General features: G+C 51.6%; 3 protein-coding genes across 4 annotated transcripts; 2 read left to right on the plus strand and 1 right to left on the minus strand.

Moving 5' to 3' along the window:
- Window positions 1–23: 23 nt before the first annotated feature.
- Window positions 24–12,372, minus strand: B4GALNT1 (beta-1,4-N-acetyl-galactosaminyltransferase 1). Of its 2 annotated transcripts, none has more exons than XM_045588189.1 (11): window positions 12,226–12,372; window positions 5,909–6,127; window positions 5,080–5,244; window positions 4,848–4,954; window positions 4,375–4,415; window positions 3,818–3,998; window positions 2,749–2,847; window positions 2,419–2,609; window positions 1,794–1,934; window positions 1,044–1,284; window positions 24–720 (listed from the first exon to the last, which is right to left on the minus strand). In XM_045588189.1, the coding sequence occupies exons 2-11, from the start codon at window positions 6,124–6,126 to the stop codon at window positions 503–505; spliced, it is 1,602 nt and encodes a 533-aa protein (XP_045444145.1). In that variant the 5' UTR covers window position 6,127; window positions 12,226–12,372; the 3' UTR covers window positions 24–502. The 2 variants fall into 2 exon arrangements, with proteins under 2 accessions (XP_045444145.1, XP_036313997.1); XM_036458104.2 differs by lacking the exon at window positions 12,226–12,372 and adding an exon at window positions 6,682–7,095.
- Window positions 9,032–11,557, plus strand: LOC118729503 (cytosol aminopeptidase-like). The gene is given in 3 exon segments (XM_036457031.1): window positions 9,032–9,075; window positions 9,859–10,841; window positions 10,844–11,557. Coding segments are annotated over 3 exon segments (1,575 nt in total). The 3' UTR covers window positions 11,392–11,557.
- Window positions 12,373–13,022: 650 nt separating the features above from the next.
- LOC118730268 (solute carrier family 2, facilitated glucose transporter member 3-like) lies at window positions 13,023–14,965 on the plus strand. The gene has a single exon (XM_036458109.2). It carries the CDS (start codon window positions 13,076–13,078, stop codon window positions 14,558–14,560), a length of 1,485 nt encoding a protein of 494 aa, XP_036314002.1. The 5' UTR covers window positions 13,023–13,075; the 3' UTR covers window positions 14,561–14,965.
- The last annotated feature ends 4,348 nt before the right edge of the window (window positions 14,966–19,313 follow it).

Consider the following 19,313-nt stretch of genomic DNA (forward strand, 5'->3'; position numbering starts at 1 on the left):
CGTCGCAGAGACACAACAAAGGATGCGTTCACCTGTGTGTTCATGAGCCCTCACCCCGGCTCCCATCACCAGGTCTCTCCATGGGGTTGGGGCTGCACCGGGGGCACAGCCCTGGATCCAGAGGTGGGGGAGGGGGGCACAGCCCTGGGAGTACATGGTGGGGCCTTCCCCACCCACTCAGTCACCGGGAGACCAGTGGTTCCGCTTGAGGGTCTCAGAGTCCTTTGGGCTCTTTGGCACTTGGAAAGCGACGCCCCGCCTCCATGACGGGGTGGAGGGAGGACTTGGCACTGGCTGTGGGGAGAGTTATGGCTCCATCACACCCTGGGGCACTCACGGGAAGGGGGAGTGTCACCAGGACCAGCCCGCATTTGGGATCAGGTTCTGAAGGGGGTTGGGGACAGTCCGTGGAGTGGTCACGGGGTAGGGGGGTTTGCTAGAAATTTCTGGCAGGGACAAGAAGGCAGGCCCAGCCTGACAGTTGGAAGGCCCTGAGCGGCCGTCACTCCGAAGTCATGCACTGCAGTCGGTGTTTGAAGAAGAGCAGGCGTTGTCTGGCCACGTGACTTGCGTCCAGTGATCCTGGGTAACGGTACTGGGCATAGGTCTCTGCCCCAGGATCCCTGGATGTCCAAGGCAGCTTCACTTTGGACGCGTGATCCACCACGACGTCTGAGCAGGATCCCACCCGAAGGGAGCCAAGCCCATCCAGGAAGAATTCTGGGGGTGGGGGAAAGGGGGTACACAATGAAGGGTCTTGAGAGTGCAGAAGGCCAGCCCTCAGGGAGAACTGAGATTTGGGGTATGTGGAGGGTCCGTTCCTAAGGGCCAGGGGAAGGGGCTGGGAGTGGGGTAGAGGTGGTAGGGAAGTTCAAGGTGGACCCAGCAGCTGAGAAGGTTTACGTGTGTGCAGGCCAGGAGGGGGAAGCTCTTTCTCTTGGTAAAACTTAGAAGAACCGCTCTAGGGGAGCCGGATGGCAGCCCTGGGCTCCCCGGCGGCGCCCTTGCCGCAAGGGGACCTGCCAGGAGAGGGCGCCACTCACCCAAGTGCGCCACCCGGTTGAGGCGCGGGTCGAAGCCGACCTCCCGCACTTTGTCGGTGCGCGCCAGGAAGAAGTTGACCACGCCGTCCGTGACCACGCAGCCCGGGAAGCCGCTGAGCTCGTGGTGAAAGCCCTGCTTTTGCCGGAAGCAGTTCCCGCGGCCCGGCGCGCCCGGCTCTACGCTCAGCCGCTGCCGGTAGGTGGTGGCAAAGCCCGAGATCTCGCGCACAGCGCCCCCCACCTGCGGGGAATGGGAGGGTGGCTTCAGGAGGGGAGGGACTGGGAGGGGGTAGGTCTGTGCTCCCGCCAACCCCTCCCTGTCCGTCCTTCCTTCCTTCCTTCCTTCCTTCCTTCCTTCCTTCCTTCCTTCCTTTCTTTCAATATATTTTATTGATTTTTTACAGAGAAGAGGAGAGAGGGATAGAGAGTTAGAAACATCGATGAGAGAGAATCATCGATCAGATGCCTCCTGCACACTCCCCACCGGGGATGTGCCCGCAACCAAGGTACATGTCTTTGACCGGAACCGAACCCAGAACCCTTCAGCCCGCAGGCCGACGCTCTATCCACTGAGCCAAACCAGTTTCGGCTGCCCTGTCCTTTCAATTCTATCCCTTCGGGGCCTAGATACACCCCAGGCTCCGCTTCTTCGTCCTCTCTGGTCCTAAGGGCTGGCTGCTCTCCAGCCGCGGTTTGAACCCCCTGGGAGCCCCCTGGCTCCACCCCCACACCCTGCGGCCCCTCCCCTACCAGGTCCAACGGCGTTCGCTCCAGCACATCCACCAGCCTCTCCAGCTGCGTCCGCGCCGTGAAGATAAAGTCGTCGTCCACCCACAGCACGTACTTGGTGGTCACTTGGGACACGGCCAGGTTCCGGCCTGCGAACCAGCCCTGGGAAGGGTACGTATGGTTGGCGAAGCCGTGGTTAGGACGTACCTCTTTGCCACCTTTCCTTTCCACTCTGGATCACTCTAAACAGCCTGTACCCCTCTCCACACTTGCAGTTCTTGTAGCTTGCGGGGAGCTAGGTAAAAAAATAAAAATAAAAAAATACAGTTTCCCATTGTCAGAGGTTCTGAGTCAGTGTTGGGGGGGGGAGGGTGGTCTTGGAATGCATTTAGTTCCTGAGTGCATTTATTCAACTACTGACCCCCTAGGTGCTAAGCGCCATTCCAAGAATGCAGCGCGAATGAAGTAGACATGATTACATGCTTTCTGCTTTCACCGAGCTGGCTGACATTCCGGGAAGCCTCCGGGTTAAGAGGCGTCCCCGCGGTTCTAGGAGATAATCCGGGAGCCACTCATTACTCTGGAGACTGCGTGCGCGCCCTCCCGGCGCCCCGGGGCGCTGGGCTCAGTCCGGCTCCCGGCGCACCTTGCCAAAAGGCATGAGATAGTGCTCGATGTGGGGACCGCTGATGATCTCTGGCTTGTCGCTGTCGTCGGCGATGATCACTGTGACGGTCGGGTAGAAGCGGCGGATGCTGGCGATGAGTGCCCGCAGCCGATCATAGCGGAGGAAGGTCTTGGTGGCGATGGTGACCAGAGCGCTAATGTTGTACTGGGCTGGGAGGAGGGGGCAGAATTAGGTGCAGTGGAGTTAGGTGGATAGTGAGGAGCAAGAAGACATCTCCTCCCAGGCAGCCCTCTGCCCAACTTGTTCCCCACGGGGCTGCACCCATGCCCCTGCAGGCACCAGCCTCACCTCCCTGTGGTGGAGACCCAGGTGGGTACAGCCGGGGGTTAGGGAGATGTCTTATGTGAATGGTGAAGGCCGCCTCATGTCCCTCGGTGGAGAACCGGACTGGGAAGAAAGGACGTGAAATGTGGAGCAGCATTCTATTTTTAGTAAATAAATATTTAAGTGCTCATTCTGTGTATCACCTTTCTAAGCCCTGGTGGACAAGAAGGCAATGCTCTTACCCCCAGGGAACTTACATTCTAATGGGTGGGAGTGAGATGAGAAAGCATTTAATTTAAAAGCTAACCTTAATTGAGCATTTACTAGGGGCCAGGCCCTTTTTAAATTACCTTAAGTGGTAATTTTAAACAGGGACTTGTTTAATCTTCACAATATGAGATAGATTCCTACTACAGAAAAAGAAGGCACTGAGGAATTGAATAATCTGCCACGTTCAGACAACGGTTTAAGCAACAAAGCTGGGATAGAAACCTGGTCTGGTTTCAAGGTAAGTAAATAAGAAAAGTCCAGGTACTGGTAAATATTGAATAGAAAATAAGGCAAGTAATGTGATAGTGAAGAGGAGACATTTGAGCTGAGATCCAGATGACAAGAAGGAGCCAGCCATGCAAAAATCTGGGGGAAGAACATTCTAGGCAGAGGGAACAGCAGGGGCAAAGGTCCTCAGTGGGAGCAGGTTTGGTGTAGCAAGCCTTGGAGGGTAGGTCCCTTTTGCTTGACGTGGGAGCTGTGGGAGATAAAGCCCTTTGCCCTGAAGGAGGCGGTGGGCTGGGAAGAGAGTTTGTCTTCTGGTTCCTGGGGCAGGACACTTCCCGGGCCCCCATGGTTGGCCTGAGGAGGGGACACACCCAAAGCTCAGATTTCCCTCTGGCCTGCTCTGGCCCCAGACAAACAAAGGCCTCTTCTCTCCCTCCTTGGCCCCGCTGGCCCAGATGAAATGGCCATTGTGTGGCCAGGCAGGTCTGGACATTGCCCGAATATCTCCCACACCCTCTGCCGTTTGCCCGACCCAGCCTTTCTGGGTTCTCTCTGCTCACCCAGACTGCCCCTGCCTCCACCCAGCGCCTCGCACCTGTGTCTGCTGTGTTTGCCTGGTAGCTTCGGCTGCTGTAAGTGACCAGTTGCAGCTGCCGATTGAGTTGGTCCAGTCCTGAGCTGATGAGGGTGAGATTTGGCTGCCCCTCCCCCGTGAGAGTCACTCCAGTCACTTCCCCTGCCACGTCCCATGTGCCCAAGGAGGCCGTCAGGTTCACCTGGGAGAAGGTATTGACAGTGCAGCGTCAGCCCCCAGACCGACCTCTCGCTGCCCTGATTCCCCCAGCCCTCCTTTGGCAGCTCTGTTTCCCTTCCAGCATCCTTTTAAAAAAATATGTACATTTTTATTGATTTCAGAGAGGGAGGGAGAGGGAGAGATAGAAACATCAGTGATTAGAATCACTGATTGGCTGCCTCCTGCACGCCCCCTACTGGGGATCGAGCCTACAACCCAAGCATGTGCCCTCGACCAGAATCAAACCCAGGACCCTTTGGTCCACAGGCCGACGCTCTGTCCACTGAGCCAAACCAGCTAGGACCCTCCCAGCATCCTTGATGCTCACTTGGCCTCCCCACCCCCCTGTTTCTTCTCACCTGATATACCTCCTGACCAGAAGCAGCATGCAGGCTCAGCCCTGGGAGGAAGGAAGGGGATGAGAATCACACAGTTTTGCTCACTTTCTCTTCCTTTTTTTCACAACACAGAGAACTCCTCACCCCCTTCCTCTTGTTGAGGCGGCTGGGCACCACGGCTGAAGTAGCCTAGAGTAACTGTTTAACTCCTTCCCATCCAAGCAGTAGCTCTTCGATGGCCCGCCCTACCCTTGGTCAGACTGCAAAGAATAGATTCTTTTCTCCAAACTCCCCTAGGTACAGTCTTCTGCAGTTCCTGGCAACTAAGAGTCCCTTCGGTCCCATCTCCCGCCTCATGACCCCCCTGCTGACCTCAAGCCCTCTTGCATCCGAAGACCCCCGAAGACCAGTGCCTCGCATTCCAATCTTCCCGCATCCTTCCCCACCCAGGCCCAGGCCCAGGCTCGGCCACTCCCACGGTGGCTTCTCCCCACCTGGCACCAAGATGCTCCTGAGGGGCTGTACCTCCACACCCTGCACGGGGTACTGCAGGGGGCAGTTGGCAGGGGCAATGAGCAGTTGGTCAGCAGCAGACTGGCTCCTGTCAGTGGAGGAGGGGAAGAACAGGGAGAGTCAGGAGGAGAGGGGCTCTCCCTCCTGGTCCCTCCACCCACCCCCCAGGCCGCCTACTGCTCTCCACCGGCACAGTCACTTTCCTGCGGGTACCTTGAAAGGAAGGCCTGGAACTCCTGTTCCCTTGAGGCCGAGGCAGCCTTCAGCTCCTCGGGGTCAAAGGCCTCGGTGAAGTCCGTGGCATGGACCTGCCTCTGGAAGGGGAGGTGAAAGATCCCAGCGCTGGACTCACAACTGCAATTGTTTGCAGACAGCAGCCTGGACAGGGGCGGGGGGCGGGGGTGTCATCAGAGCCCAGCCAAACAGCTCCATCCACCCACAAAACATTTACACAGTGCCCTTCAACCCTTCCCAGCCACTATCTGTCCTCCCAAACACTGCTCTGCAAACAGTCCCTAGGAGGAGGGACCCTAAATAGGATGAACTATTCCTAAATCAGGATTCCCCAGAGGTGCAGGACAGGGCCAAACTGCTAAGATGTCAGAATTTTCCATCCAGCATTCAGGACCCCATCGGGACTTCCTAAATCAGGATGAACTATTCCTAAATAAGGATTCCCCAGAGCTGCAGGACAGGGCCAAACTGCTAAGATGTCAGAATTTTCCATCCACCATTCAGGATCCCATCGGGACTTCCCTTTATGTGGACATCATAACCAGTTTCCGGGTCATCCCCTGACTGCACATCCTCCCTTTCCCATCACATGACAAGGTTCAGGGAGGGCAGATCCCCCCCCCCCCAAGACCAAGACTTAATAGCCCCCTCCACCTCCCACCTCACCCCCTCCACCAGCCAACCAGCTGGGGAAACCCAGGCACCAGAACGCAGCAGCGGAGAGAACAAAAGAGTCACAACACCCCCCCCCCCCCCCCCCCCCCCCCGCAGTCAGTGGCGCACTGTGGCCACCGCTCCTGGCACTCACCCCACCACTTGCTCCTTGATCCTGACGGGGATGTGGGCATAACGGGGCTCAGGGGCCAGGCCCAGCAGCTCTGGCCTGGGGGGACCCTGCAGGGGCGCCCACAGCGGGAGAGGTATCGGGCGGTCCGAGGTATCCCGGGTCCGAGCGTACAGGAGCCCCAGCGAGGCGCCCACGAGCAGCAGAACAAGCACACAGAGGGCCCTGCGGCCCAGCCGCATCCTGGGTGGACAGGAGGGGTGGCAGGGTGAGAAGGTGGGGCGCAGAGGCGTGGGCAGACCTGACACCCCCGCCCCGCTGCCCAGGGCGCTCTCCGCATTTTGCGCGCTAGGGTTTGAACCGCGAATCGTCCGTCCCCTCACTCCCCCGGCCTGTGTCTCCCAGCCTCCTTCTCGCCCTCTCCCGCATCTCCATCTCCTCTGACACCCGAGGCCCAGCATCGTGATGCGAGGGACCGTTGGATGCGGAAGTTTCCACGCGGCCGCGCATCAGGAGAAGAGCCCCGCTTTGTTAGGGCAGCGGGGGGCCCCAAGCTGGTCGCCGCCACCTCCACCCCCACCCGAGCCCGCGCATCCCCCACTCTCCGGTCACCTGCCCCGGGTGTGCTAGCTACAAAGGGCGGCTCACACCTTGCTTGTCATGAAAATGCAGAATCACTCCCGCGCCACGGGGTGCCCCGGCGGAGGTGACCGAGTGAGCGGCCTCGGGGGGGACCGAGTGGACGCGGGTGCGCCTCCTCCCACCTTCGGCTCGGCCCGAGCCGACCGGGCACTGACCTGTCTAACGCTCTGAGGCCGCGGCAGGATCTCTGTCCGGGCTGCGCCAGGCTCTGGGCCGCGGCCTGGGGGTCCTCATGGGGCTGCAGGCGGCCGGATGGGAGAGCCGGGGTGAGCCTGAGGGCGCGGGGGTCCTCCTGCCTCCCCAGGGCGCCAGAGCCCGCCCGCCCGCCGCCTGGCTCCCTGCGCTCTGCAGATTACGGCGCTGGGGTGGGTCTGGGCGTTTCCTGCCAGGGCGGCGGGCGGCGCTGAGGAACCGCCACGGGGCGCGGAGATACCAGCCCCGGGGAACAAAGCCAGGTCTCCCCGGCTCCCCGGCTCCGGAGGGCTCGGGCCGCCGCCCGGCGCTTCAGATCGCGGCGCCGCGCGGCTCCGCTCCGGGCTCGGTGCGGCGAAGGCTGCAGCTCCTGCGCGGGGGAGGCGGGCGCCTTCTGGTGGGAGCTGAGGACATTGCGGGGGCGGGGGGGGGGGGGAGGAAGGAAGCCGGCCCCCAGAGGTCCCTCTTCCTACACCCCCCACCCCAACCCACCCAGCCCTTCGCCTCTTGCGGTTGGGGGCATTTCAACCGTTGGCACCCAACCCTGTTCTCTGCCTGTTTGTTAGGGGCCTCTTTCTCATCATCGATTTGTGTTAATTTTCATCACGAGCTTTGACATCTTCGTTTGCTAGTTTGTCTTTTGTGAGAGTTTCTTTCTTTCTTCCTTTCTGTGTGTGTGTGTGTGTGTGTGTGTGTGTGTGTGTGTGTGTTGGTTAGGGGTCCTTGTAGATGACAGAAACCACTCTAGGGGTTTTTTGCTGGGTATGAGGTAGCTTCCAGCGTGGTTTGGGGGCTGGTTTTTGCGTAGGTGATAGTACCTTCTATAGGCTTTTGGAAGTACTTGGGGGCATTTTTGTTGGTCACAATGACTGGCAAAGCTACTGGCAATTGATGAGCTAAATGTCCTACCATGAATAGCACAAGCCTATGTAAGAAAAACTTGTCCTTAATAGATAAGACAAAGGTCTCAAGAGTCTGGGCCAGCGATTTTCAACCATTTTTAAAAATATTTTTTAGGGGGGTGGAGGCATATATGGGGAGGGGTTTGGGATGGGAATTGGGAGATGAGGACAATTATGTGATACCATAATCAATAAAGACATTATATATATAATGTCTTCAGAGAGGAAGGGAGAGGAAAATAGAGATAAAACATCAATAATGAAAGAGAATCATTAATTGACTGCCTTCTGCACACCCTCCTAACCCCCCCCCCCCCCCCCCACACACACACACTAGGGATCCAGCCAAGGAATCCAACCTTGACCTCCTGGTTCAAAGGTTGATGCTCAACCACTGAGCCAGAGCCAGACAGGCTGGGCATTTTCAACCTTTTTTTTTTTTTTAATTAAAAAAAGCAGGCAAGGATTTATTGAAAAACTGGCCAGGACGGCTGCGGGAGCACCACACGCAGGTGGGCCCCACATGACCGCACTGATTCAGGTGTAGGCAATCTTTTTTAAACCTTGAACCACTGGAATTTCCTTTTGTTCCAAATTCTAAAGGCTGGGAACATTGGAATGTGGCCCTATCTTGCCCATAATACAAAATCAGAACTCAGAGGTTAATCTCTAAAGGTTATCTATAGTTTCTACCCCTGAAGCTACTGAGTCAGTGGGAGTCAATCTCCTGTAACTACCCTATTGTTTAAGCAAGTAATCGAAGGTCGAAGTCAGATAGCAAGGTTAAATTCAAACAGCAGTTTTTACCCAAGTATGATTGCTACCATATTTCATTCCACACTGGTTTTTATGTGCATGAGTCAAATCATTGATGTTACACCCAGACTTCGTGATCCCCAAGGACCACCAGGGAGCCGAGTCCAATGCAATAAACAAAAGAGCCTTTTCCATGCTAGCATGGGCTCTGTCCCATTCACTCTGACAGCATGGTGGAAGAGAGAGCGAATTTCACCAAGCCCTAGGGTTTTACTCCGGTGATGATGTCACTGCTTTGGCTGACCCCGATTGGTTGGGTGAGGGCCAGGGTCCAGTTACAAAATGGAGGACAACTCCACCCAGCCCCACAGTGGAGTCAGGAGCCCATCCTCGCCCCACCCTGCCCTCTCAATTGACTCATCCTACTTCCTTGCTCTCCAGTCCCCTAGCACATTTAGCCTTACTTAGCCCCGGACTTTCTCACTGGTTAGCAAAAATGTTCTTACAATTACCAAGATCCCTAGTACCACAGTTCCCATCAGTACTGTCCTCTCTGAAGTACAGTTCCCCTTCTGCAGGCATCAAGTCTCCTCCTGGCCTGCATGGAGCCCAAGCTAAGGATCTCACGGGTGAGGCCACTGGTTGCCAGGTCTGGATGCCGTCTACTTCAACAGCCGTGGGCGTGCTCAGGAAATCAGTGTAGCGTCCCTTTCAGGTTGGGGTGAGTCCTTGGGCAGTGAACTTCTTTACCCACACAGAGTCTCTGGGCTGGAAGGGGTGTACAGAGTCTGGCATCAACCCTTTTTTTTTTTTTTTTTTAAATCTCATATCACACTTAAACTAATTATTAAAATTCTACAACACACCAAAAATATATTTTTTGCTGTCAAAAAAAGTAGGTATAGTTTTGATTTGACTCATTTACACCAGACTGCTGTTATTGTGTTGGCAGTTGGCAGTTTAAAAATTAGACAATCTAAGGGAAAAAAGAGGTCAGTGCCTCAAGTATTGTATGTTGAAAAATTTTTGGGGGACCTGTTGAAATCATTTGCCTGGGCTATCTTTACTAAATGCTACTCTTGCTAAATGTTAAAATGTTGCGCAATATTTTTCAGACCAACTACAACAGTATAAGCTTCACAGGAACCACTCTGATAAGTGTAGCCAATTGCAGGAATGAAATCAACATGTCATTGGCCAAATAGTGTATATAAGCAATGGCGAAGCCTCCCCTTTCCAGAGGCAGAGCTTTGGCTCTGCAGCCTGTCTTTTTTACTTGCTACAAGTAGTAAATAAGAACTACCTTGCAACAGCAGGTTCTTCTTTTTGAATAGAGCACTCCAAGCAGCAAACCTCTTGAGTTTGGTAACAAGTTTGGTAACTCAGATGGGACACATTTTTTTTTTCCTTCTTCTTTCATTTTGAGTGGCACTCTCTTAAAATAACTCCTTCTTGGCCTGATGGGGGATGCTTGCCAAGAAGTCTGCAGCGGCGAGTTGCCGGCCGGCGTCTAGGGGCGAAGCGTTTGTGGAGTCGAGGTCTGGGCACCGCAGACATGACGAAGGGACTTGTTTTAGGGATCTACAGCAGAGAAAAAGACAACGATGTGCTACCGTTTACAAGTGCAGGAGAGAATTTTGATAAACTGGTGTCTGGGAAGCTGAGAGAAATCCTGAACATATCGGGACCTCCACTGAAAACAGGCAAAACTCGAACCTTAAGTCTGCACGAGGACTTCTCCAGTGTGGCGGTGGTTGGCCTCGGCAGAAAGGGGGCTGGCGTAGATGACCAGGAAAACTGGCACGAAGGCAAAGAAAACATCAGAGTGGCTGTTGCAGCGGGCTGCAGGCAGTTCCAGGACCTGGAGATCTCCGTGGAGGTGGACCCCTGCGGCGATGCCCAGGCGGCCGCGGAGGGGGCAGTGCTCGGCCTCTACGAGTACGACAGCCTGAAGCAGAAGAAGAAGGCGGCCGTATCCGCGAAGCTGCACGGAAGCGGCGACCTGGAGGCCTGGCAGAAGGGGGTCCTCTTTGCCTCGGGGCAGAACCTGGCACGCCAGCTGATGGAGAGTCCTGCCAACGAGATGACGCCAACCAGATTTGCTGAAATCATCGAGAAGAATCTCAAAAGTGCTAGCAGTAAGACGGAAGTCCACATCAGACCCAAGTCCTGGATTGAGGAACAGGAAATGGGATCGTTCCTGAGTGTGGCCAACGGGCCCGATGAGCCTCCTGTCTTCCTGGAAATCCACTACAGAGGCAGCCCCAACGCAGGCGACGCGCCGCTGGTGTTTGTGGGGAAGGGGATTACCTTCGATAGTGGCGGCATCTCCATCAAGCCCTCCGCAAGCATCGACCTCATGAGGGCTGACATGGGAGGAGCCGCCACCATCTGCTCGGCCATCGTGTCCGCTGCCAAGCTCGGCCTGCCCGTTAACCTCATCGGTTTGGCTCCTCTTTGTGAAAACAGCCCAGTGGGAAGGCCAACAAGCCTGGAGATGTCGTTAAAGCCAAGAATGGAAAGACCATTCAGGTGGATAACACCGATGCTGAGGGGAGACTCATCCTGGCCCACGCGCTCTGTTACGCACATGCCTTTAACCCAGAGTTAATCATCAATGCCGCCACCCTCACAGGTGCCATGGACATCGCTTTGGGCTCCAGCGCCACTGGGGTCTTTACCAATTCATCCTGGCTGTGGAACAAACTATTTGAGGCCAGTGTTGAATCAGGGGACCGTGTCTGGAGGATGCCTCTCTACGAACATTATACAAGACAGATTGTAGACTGCCAGCTTGCTGATCTGAATAACATTGGAAAATACAGATCCGGAGGAGCATGCACAGCCGCAGCATTCCTGAAAGAATTTGTGACTCATTCGAAGTGGGCGCATCTAGACATCGCAGGTGTGATGACCAACAAAGATGAGATCTCGTATCTGCGGAAAGGCATGACCGGGAGGCCCACGAGGACCCTGATAGAGTTCCTGGTTCGGTTCTGTCAAGACAGTGCTTAGTGCAGACACTGCGAAACTCCCTCATTCCGTCCTGAATGGGCAGTTGAGCTTCAAAATATTCTGCAATGGATGAAATCCATTAAAAAGAAAAAAAGGATGATGTTTAAAAATGTAGGACAAAGTGAAATTTGTATGCCTTGATTTTTCTCATTTTTATGCAGAGATTTAAAACTGTAAAGCTAGTGTCTTGCTTGGAAAACATTTTTAAGATGTCCTATATATGATGACTGAATTTTTTAAAAAGTACCTAATCACTTTTCAGAGTATATGTTTTTAATTGAAGAGCAAAATTGTATTTCAGATTTGTGATGCCAGGAACCTGAGTTACCGTGAGGCTGGCGGAAACAATAAATGCAGCTTTTTGTGCTCAAAAAAAAAAAAAAAGAAGAAGAAGAAGAAGTCTGCAGCATAACTGAGACCGATTCGGTTCAGTGGATAGAGCATCAGTCTGTGCGGACTGAAAGGTCCCAGGTTCAATTCTAGTCAAGGGCATGCACATTGGTTGCGGTCATATCCCCAGTAGGGGGTGTGCAGGAGGCAGATGGTCATGTTTCTCTCTCATCAATGTTTCTGGCTCTCTAGCCCTCTTTCTTCCTCTCTGTAAAAAATCAATATATATATATATATATATATATATATATATATATATATATATATATATATATATTTTTTTTTTTTTTTTTTTAAGAAGACGACTCTGGGGAGGGAGGATATGTATGGGAGGGGGGCAATGGTAAGATATGCACACAGATAATAATCTAATAAGAAATAAAATAAAATAAAATTTAAAAATAAAAATAAAAAAAAGAAGAAGCCTGCAGCAGCACTTCTCACCTGTGTCTCCACTGGACCACGGGTCTGTCCTATGGGAGATTCCCGCTGTCTGGCCTGTCTCCGCAGACAAGTGGACCTGTTTCACTCAACACTTTGGAAGAGAGAAGGTAGGTCAGGCCCCTGAATGAGTGTTCCTATTCCCATTTGGGGTGTAGGGTTGTTGGAAAGAGAGCTTCAGTTCTGGTGTGTGTTTGGTTTCTGGTTGGTTGGGCAGGATTCAGGGCCTGCATCAGGTCTAACTCTGGAGGGTTGAGAAACGCCTGTGGGGCAATCCAAGACATCCTTGTGTAACAATCTCTGGAATGGTTGTCTGTTTGTCCTGCAGGAGTTGGATTTTGTTCTTTGTACTGACCTTTGTGTTTGCCTTATTTGCCTGTTATGTAAATGTGTTGGCTGTGGGAAACTCAAACTTGATCCCTGAATGGAGCCCGTTGGAGGTACATTCTTCAGAACTGGATAAAAAGAACCCTGTTTATTTGACTTAAAGAAATTAAAGTGCTTATATAAATTAAGAAATATAGTGCTCGACTGGTGTGGCTCAGCAATTGAGCATCAACCTATGAACCAGGAGATCACAGTTTGATTCCTGGTCGGGGCACATGCCTGGGTTTCGGGCACGATCCCTAGTAGGGGGCGTGCAGGAAACAGCCGATCCATGATTCTCTCGAAGCGTGAGTGTAAGGCTGAGATGGAGAGCAATATGAAGGACCTGAAGAGAAACTTTCTGACAGAGAAGGACATTTTGAAGGTTTTGTTGGCTGAAAAGGGTTCTCTGGAATCCCCCTCCAACGGGTCTGTGGAATTCCCCTCAGATCTTTCTTGAAGATTCCAAGAGAATTAAATTAGAGCCATGGGGACACGGAAGGTTACTGTACCTCTGATCTTTGCCATCACCGTTGCTACAATAGGCTCTTTCCAATTTGGCTACAACACCGGAGTCATCAATGCCCCGGAGATGATCATAAGGGACTTTATCAATTACACTTTGGAAGAGCAGTTAGAAAACCTTCCCAGTGAAGTGTTGCTGACATCCCTCTGGTCCTTGTCTGTGGCTATCTTCTCCGTCGGTGGTATGATTGGATCCTTTTCCGTTGGACTCTTTGTCAACCGCTTTGGCAGGCGCAATTCAATGCTTATTGTCAATCTATTGGCTATCACTGGTGGCTGCCTTATGGGATTCTGCAAAATAGCGGAGTCAGTTGCAATGCTGATTCTGGGCCGGTTGATAATTGGCCTCTTCTGCGGACTCTGCACAGGTTTTGTGCCCATGTACATTGGAGAGATATCTCCTACTGCCCTGCGGGGAGCCTTTGGCACTCTGAACCAGCTGGGCATCGTTATCGGGATTCTGGTAGCCCAGCTCTTTGGTCTGAAAATCATCTTGGGAACTGAAGATCTTTGGCCAGTGCTGTTGGGCTTCACCATCCTTCCATCTTTCCTACAAATCATAGCCCTTCCATTTTGCCCAGAAAGTCCTAGATTCTTGCTGATTAACAGAAAGGAAGAAGACAGTGCTAGAAAGATCCTCCAGCGGCTGTGGGGCACCCAAGACGTGACTCAGGACATCCAGGAGATGAAAGATGAGAGTGTTAGGATGTCACAAGAAAAGCAAGCCACTGTGCTGGAGCTCTTCAGATCACCGAGCTACCAATGGCCCATCATGATTTCCATCATGCTCCAGCTCTCTCAGCAACTTTCTGGAATCAATGCTGTGTTCTATTACTCAACAGGAATCTTCAAAGATGCTGGTGTTCAGGAGCCGATCTATGCCACCATTGGTGCCGGTGTGGTTAATACCATCTTCACTGTAGTGTCTCTGATTCTGGTGGAAAGGGCAGGAAGGAGGACTCTACATATGATTGGCCTTGGAGGAATGGCTTGTTGTTCTGTCCTTATGACTATTTCCATGTTATTAAAGGATTCGTCTAGCTGGATGAGCTTTGTGTGCATTGGGGCTATCTTGGTGTTCGTGGCCTTCTTTGAGATTGGCCCAGGCTCCATTCCCTGGTTTATTGTGGCCGAGCTCTTCAGCCAGGGACCCCGCCCGTCTGCAATGGCGGTGGCTGGCTGTTCCAACTGGACCTCCAACTTTTTGGTCGGACTGCTCTTCCCTTCAGCTGCATTCTATTTAGGACCCTACGTATTTATTATCTTCACCGGATTCCTCGTGATCTTCTTGGTCTTCACCTTCTTTAAAGTCCCTGAGACCCGCGGCAGAACTTTTGAGGACATTACACAAAGCTTTGAAGGGCAGGTGCACATGGCAGGCAGAGCTGAGGAAGCCTTCGTTGAGATGAACAGCATGCAGCCTGACCAGGACACCACCAACGTCTAAGCCGTGCCTCCTTCCCACCTCTCTCCCAACATGAAAGTAACCTCTCCCTGAACGGGGAGAGACCTCATTAGGTTGTAACCTGGGACTGTTTCTGAATGCTGCTACTTGAATCTTTTCTCATCCCCACACTCCATGAGCACTCAGAGGACCCCAGTGCTGAGGTTAGTTGTATCTTCAGTGGCTTTTTAAACATTTCATTTCTTGGGCATTCTCTTCTGTTTGGAAGAGACCAAGTGAACCTACCTTCATTTCAGGAGGGATTGGCTGCTTGGCATTTGACAACTTTGCCAGTTCTCCGTCCTTTAAGTTCTAATATTGCTCCACGAGGGCATGTAGGGAAGAAAGCATTCCCCAACCTCAGACTCACCAGGAAACAGATAGACATGAGAGTGTGGAGGCAGAGAGGAATTACAAGAGCACCTTCCTCACTTCCATACAGCTCTGCTGAGCAAATTAATTTGAGTTTTATTTATTTTACCTTCTGGTTTTATTGCCTAAATATTTGAAAACATAAGAAAATTGAGGTTAGAGGGGAGGTACTTAAAGAGTTTATAGCATGGAAGATTTGATACTGAAGAAGTTTATAATTTAATAAGGGAAGATTTACACAGAAATGTAATGCGTTGTTGGAAGGTCTATGATGAGGTGTGTGAGGTTTGCAGATTGCCTCTTAACAATTTCTGCCCTTCAGATGAAAATTCTCAAGTTCAGTTTCTCAGAAAAGTCATGTGCCTGTGTAAAGAAGCTACTGGTTTCCTTTGGAACTTTTTTCTTTGTTTAAGATTATATGTAGTATTACTTGAAATCTAGGATTATTACTAAGGTGGGCATTGTAGTTAATGGTGGTTGATGGGTTCTGATTTTGGATGGAGTCCAGAGAAGGGAAGGCTGTTTGTAGAAATCAATCGTCTTCCTCTCATAGTGGACTCGCCTTTTTTTTTTTTAAGTGCTCCTACCATTTATCTGGTGGGAGAGCAACCCAGAAATGGGTTCTTGGTAAAGGTTTGGTTTTTCTGTATTTTGTTCTTTAGGAATTTTTAGATGTTTAGGTTTTTTATTATTATTATTATTTTGTTTTAAGCCATAGCTTTAAAAGAATTCAGAGGAGCCGAGACCCATTTGGCTCAATGGATAGAGCGTCGGCTTGGGGACTGAAGGGTCCCGGGTTCGATTCCGGTCAAGGGCATGTACCTTGGTTGCGGGCATATCCCTAGTGGGGGGTGTGCAAGAGGCAACTGATCGATGACTCTCTCTCATCGATGTTTCTGGCGCTCTATCCCTCTCTCTTCCTCTCTGTACAAAATCAATAAAATATATATATATATTTTTAAAAAAGAATTCAGAGGAGAGTGTTCATAGCTAACTTGGAATTGGTAACCTCTGCATTGGGAGAGGATTTTTCCTGAATGACTGTTACCTAGTTGAAATACGTTACTGCGTTAGGGTCAGCCCATGCCTGTTTTTGTCTGTTTCCATGTCAAGTTGCTCTTGTTATCATGTTGCCATAGTATTATCGATATGTCAGGTGCCCTAAGGGCACTTGAGTCTTTCCCGTAGACCACGTTTGAGATGGTATGAGTAAAGGTGCAGTGTTGCCACACTTGAGAGAGTATGAATGTATGTGCGCTGCCACTTTGCTCTGGGTGGAAGCTGTTTATTGGTAACTTGTTTCCTCTGTGTTTCTCCAGCCCCCTTTTGGATGGAATGTGTTCAAGTTTTTCCCTGGGTACATAAGTAGCACTGGCTCTGCTGGGTGGGATTCGCATCTGTGGCTTTCTTCCTAACGCAGAGAACTCCGCCTCACTGTAGACTCGGACGTTGGGAGCAGGAGAGTGTGAATGAGGGCATGTGGCCTCCTAAGGGAGCTAGAAGGAAGTCATGGTGGGAGGAGGCATTCTTTTCAAGGGGATGAGATATACACTAAGACTTGTAAATCTGGAAAGTTTCAAAGAGTTAGATGAGATGAAGGTATTTACACTTGCCATAGGTCACAGACACCTCCACTACCTAGTTCCCTGTATTTTTATAAATGGTGACACCCACCCTCTATTCCCTTTTCCGTATGTTGCTTGACCTCCTGACCTCCCACCCCCTCCGTGGTGCTTATACGTTTGAGGCCCGTTAGCCAAACTCTTGCCTATGACAATAGTTAGTTCTCGGTTCTTACCATTCCCTCTGGTCCGTGAGCCTTCGGGTAAAAACCCAGAGCTGTGGCGGGGGCTTTCCTCCAACTGCACCTCCACTTGTGGCTCCTCAAAACCATGGGGGGCAGAACAGGTTTCCCATTTCTCACTGACCAGACTGCGAATATTTCCAAATAGGTTTTATATTATTAATGTTACTGTGGTTCTTCGTTTTGAAATAAAAATTCTGAATGTAAAAAAAAAAATGATTCTCTCTCATCACTGATGTGTTCTTGTTATTTTTTTTTTCTCTCTCCCTCTCCCTTCCTCTCTGAAATCAATTTTTAAAAAGATATGACTGCTGCCGAAACCGGTCTGGCTCAGTGGATAGAGCATCGGTCTGCGGACTGAAAGGTCCCGGGTTCAATTCCGGTCAAGGGCATGTACATTGGTTGAGAGCACATCCCCGGTAGGGGGTGTGCAGGAGGCAGCTGGTCGATGTTTCTCTCTCATCGACGTTTCTAGCTCTCTATCTCTCTCCCTTCCTCTCTGTAAAAAATCAATAAAATATATATTTTTAAAAAGATATGACTCATTTGTTATTTCTAAAGAAGTAATTTACTGGTACCCTGTCCATTAATAAAGAGTATATATCTGCAAGGATGGTTTTGAGCTCACTGGCTCTGTGTAGGTGCAGTCATGCATTTTCTTGTGTCAGAGCCCAAGCAAGTAGCTCAACTTCTGAGCAGCAGCTCATTAGCTTCCCCCCTCTCCTCTGGGAGTGGGGCAGGTCAAAGTGAGAAAGATTAAAAAAAAAAAAAAAGTGAGGAAGATTTCTCTCTTTATCCATAGGTAAAGATGAGGCGCTTCCTCTTTGGGGAGTGGCCCCCGCTCCGCTGGGCACAGGCCCTATGGTTGTGGGGAGTCTTCTGACTGGCAGTGGAATGGCCTGACCTGGGTGGAAGCAGCAGGGTGGAGCAGCCCAGCACTCTGCCATTGACATTTAGGAACAGAATGCTGTACTGCTAAGGTGTGAGCTGGAAGGGAGACAGGTGCAGGGAGGCCACACCACCAGAACCTTCCTTTTAGCAGGCTGGGTCTGAATTGTGGCATGTGAGTCAAGCCGTTAAACCAGGCATGCTGGGCCTGTCCTTTGCCTCTCACAGTCCCTCCTGCGTGAGATACAGGGGAGGCCTTCTCAGCCCATCTTCCCTAGGAAAGTCCCGGAGAGCCGGAAGCCAGAGGGCTGGGAGGAGCCAGGATGTGTAAGTGCAGTAGGAAGTGCCACTGCTCGGCGTGGGTGACTGCGGCCCAAGAGAAGAGGCGAGACAAAGCGGTGCCTTTGATAAGCAGCCCCTGTGGCTTTGCTGACCCTGACTTCGACCTCCTGTTTCATTCTGATTTGAATAACGGAAGCCTACAGCTGTTACAGTCTTCACTTTCAGTCTTTAAAAAAATTTTTAATATATTTTATTGATTTTTCACAGAGAGGAAGGGAGAGGGATAGAGAGCTAGAAACATCGACGAGAGAGAAACATCTACCAGCTGCCTCCTGCACACCCCCTCCCGGGGATGTGCCCGCAACCAAGGTACGTGCCTTTGACTGGAATCGAACCTGGCACCTTTCAGTTCGCAGGCCAATGCTCTATCCACTGAGCCAAACCGGTTTCGGCTTCACTTTCAGTCGTGAGTTTCTGTTTCCAAACTGGGGACAAGTGGTGGAGGAGCCACAGTCTGTGAAGGATGGAAACTGCGTTATGAAGACCTCTGGTGATCTGCTCATCGTAAGGCTCGGCCCAGTTCATAATGGGCAGCGGGTTTAGGGGGCAAAGAGTTGCAAGTACGTGTGTTCTCCCTGCCGCCACGAGTGGCTTTTCTGCAGGGCCCTGTCCCAGGAGAGCAGATGCAGAGGGCCCTGTCAGGACTTCCTCCCCATCCGCCCTCCCTCCCAGCAGGTGCAGCTCTTTACTTGGCCCCATGGCAAACCATGGCTCACCGACCAGGTATTGTGTAGAATGGTCATATCTGGCATCCCTTTCCCCTCTGGGATTTCTGTGCTTCCTTACGAGGCTCACCCTTTTTGCACGGCCACTTCCTGCTCAGATCCTACCTGTCCTTCAAAGTCTTAGATACTCCTAGCCGCTCAATAAGTGATTTCTGAATAAAAACCATGGCTTGGTGTGGGAACCCCTTTCACGTCCTGCGTGGTCCAGGGTTCAGGTTCAGGGTTTGGGTTCTGGAGAAGGCTGCACACAAATGGAAGAGACTAGAAAAGTGTTAATTTGGGAATATCGGGGGCCAGGCGGGAGCCCACCTCTAGGGGGAGGAGGACTACCCCCCCCTCTGGCTTTGCTATCCCTTTTATTAAAGTTATGGGATACACTCACATCCTTTAGGCAGGAAATTCCAATAATAGCCAATCAGCAAGAATTTATGTAAGACTAACAGGTGGAGGCTGCTTCAGCTACCAATGTCTCAACTAAACAATGAATGATTAGCTCCGACCTTTCAGAGCAATTAAGGTTGACCAGCCTCCTGGATTCCCTGTCCACATCTTTCTATTAGTCACGGATAATGATCGGTTTCTGGCGTCTCCCCCATTTCTTTTCTTTAAAAAAAATCTTGCATCT

The sequence above is a fragment of the Pipistrellus kuhlii genome, unplaced genomic scaffold (genome assembly GCF_014108245.1).
Source record: "Pipistrellus kuhlii isolate mPipKuh1 unplaced genomic scaffold, mPipKuh1.p scaffold_m20_p_3, whole genome shotgun sequence".
Taxonomy (NCBI): domain Eukaryota; kingdom Metazoa; phylum Chordata; class Mammalia; order Chiroptera; family Vespertilionidae; genus Pipistrellus; species Pipistrellus kuhlii.

What these genes read in the sequence shown, in the direction of transcription:
- B4GALNT1 (XM_045588189.1), bottom strand. Translation starts at nt 6,126, where the DNA reads ATGCGGCTGGGCCGCAGGGCCCTCTGTGTGCTTGTTCTGCTGCTCGTG. An exon ending in ATCAAGGAGCAAGTGGTGGG is followed by an intron (nt 5,245 to 5,908) that starts GTGAGTGCCAGG and finishes GCCCCTGTCCAG; the next exon opens with GCTGCTGTCTGCAAACAATT. An exon ending in TGGGTCTCCACCACAGGGAG is followed by an intron (nt 2,610 to 2,748) that starts GTGAGGCTGGTG and finishes CCCTCCTCCCAG; the next exon opens with CCCAGTACAACATTAGCGCT.
- LOC118730268 (XM_036458109.2), top strand. Translation starts at nt 13,076, where the DNA reads ATGGGGACACGGAAGGTTACTGTACCTCTGATCTTTGCCATCACCGTT.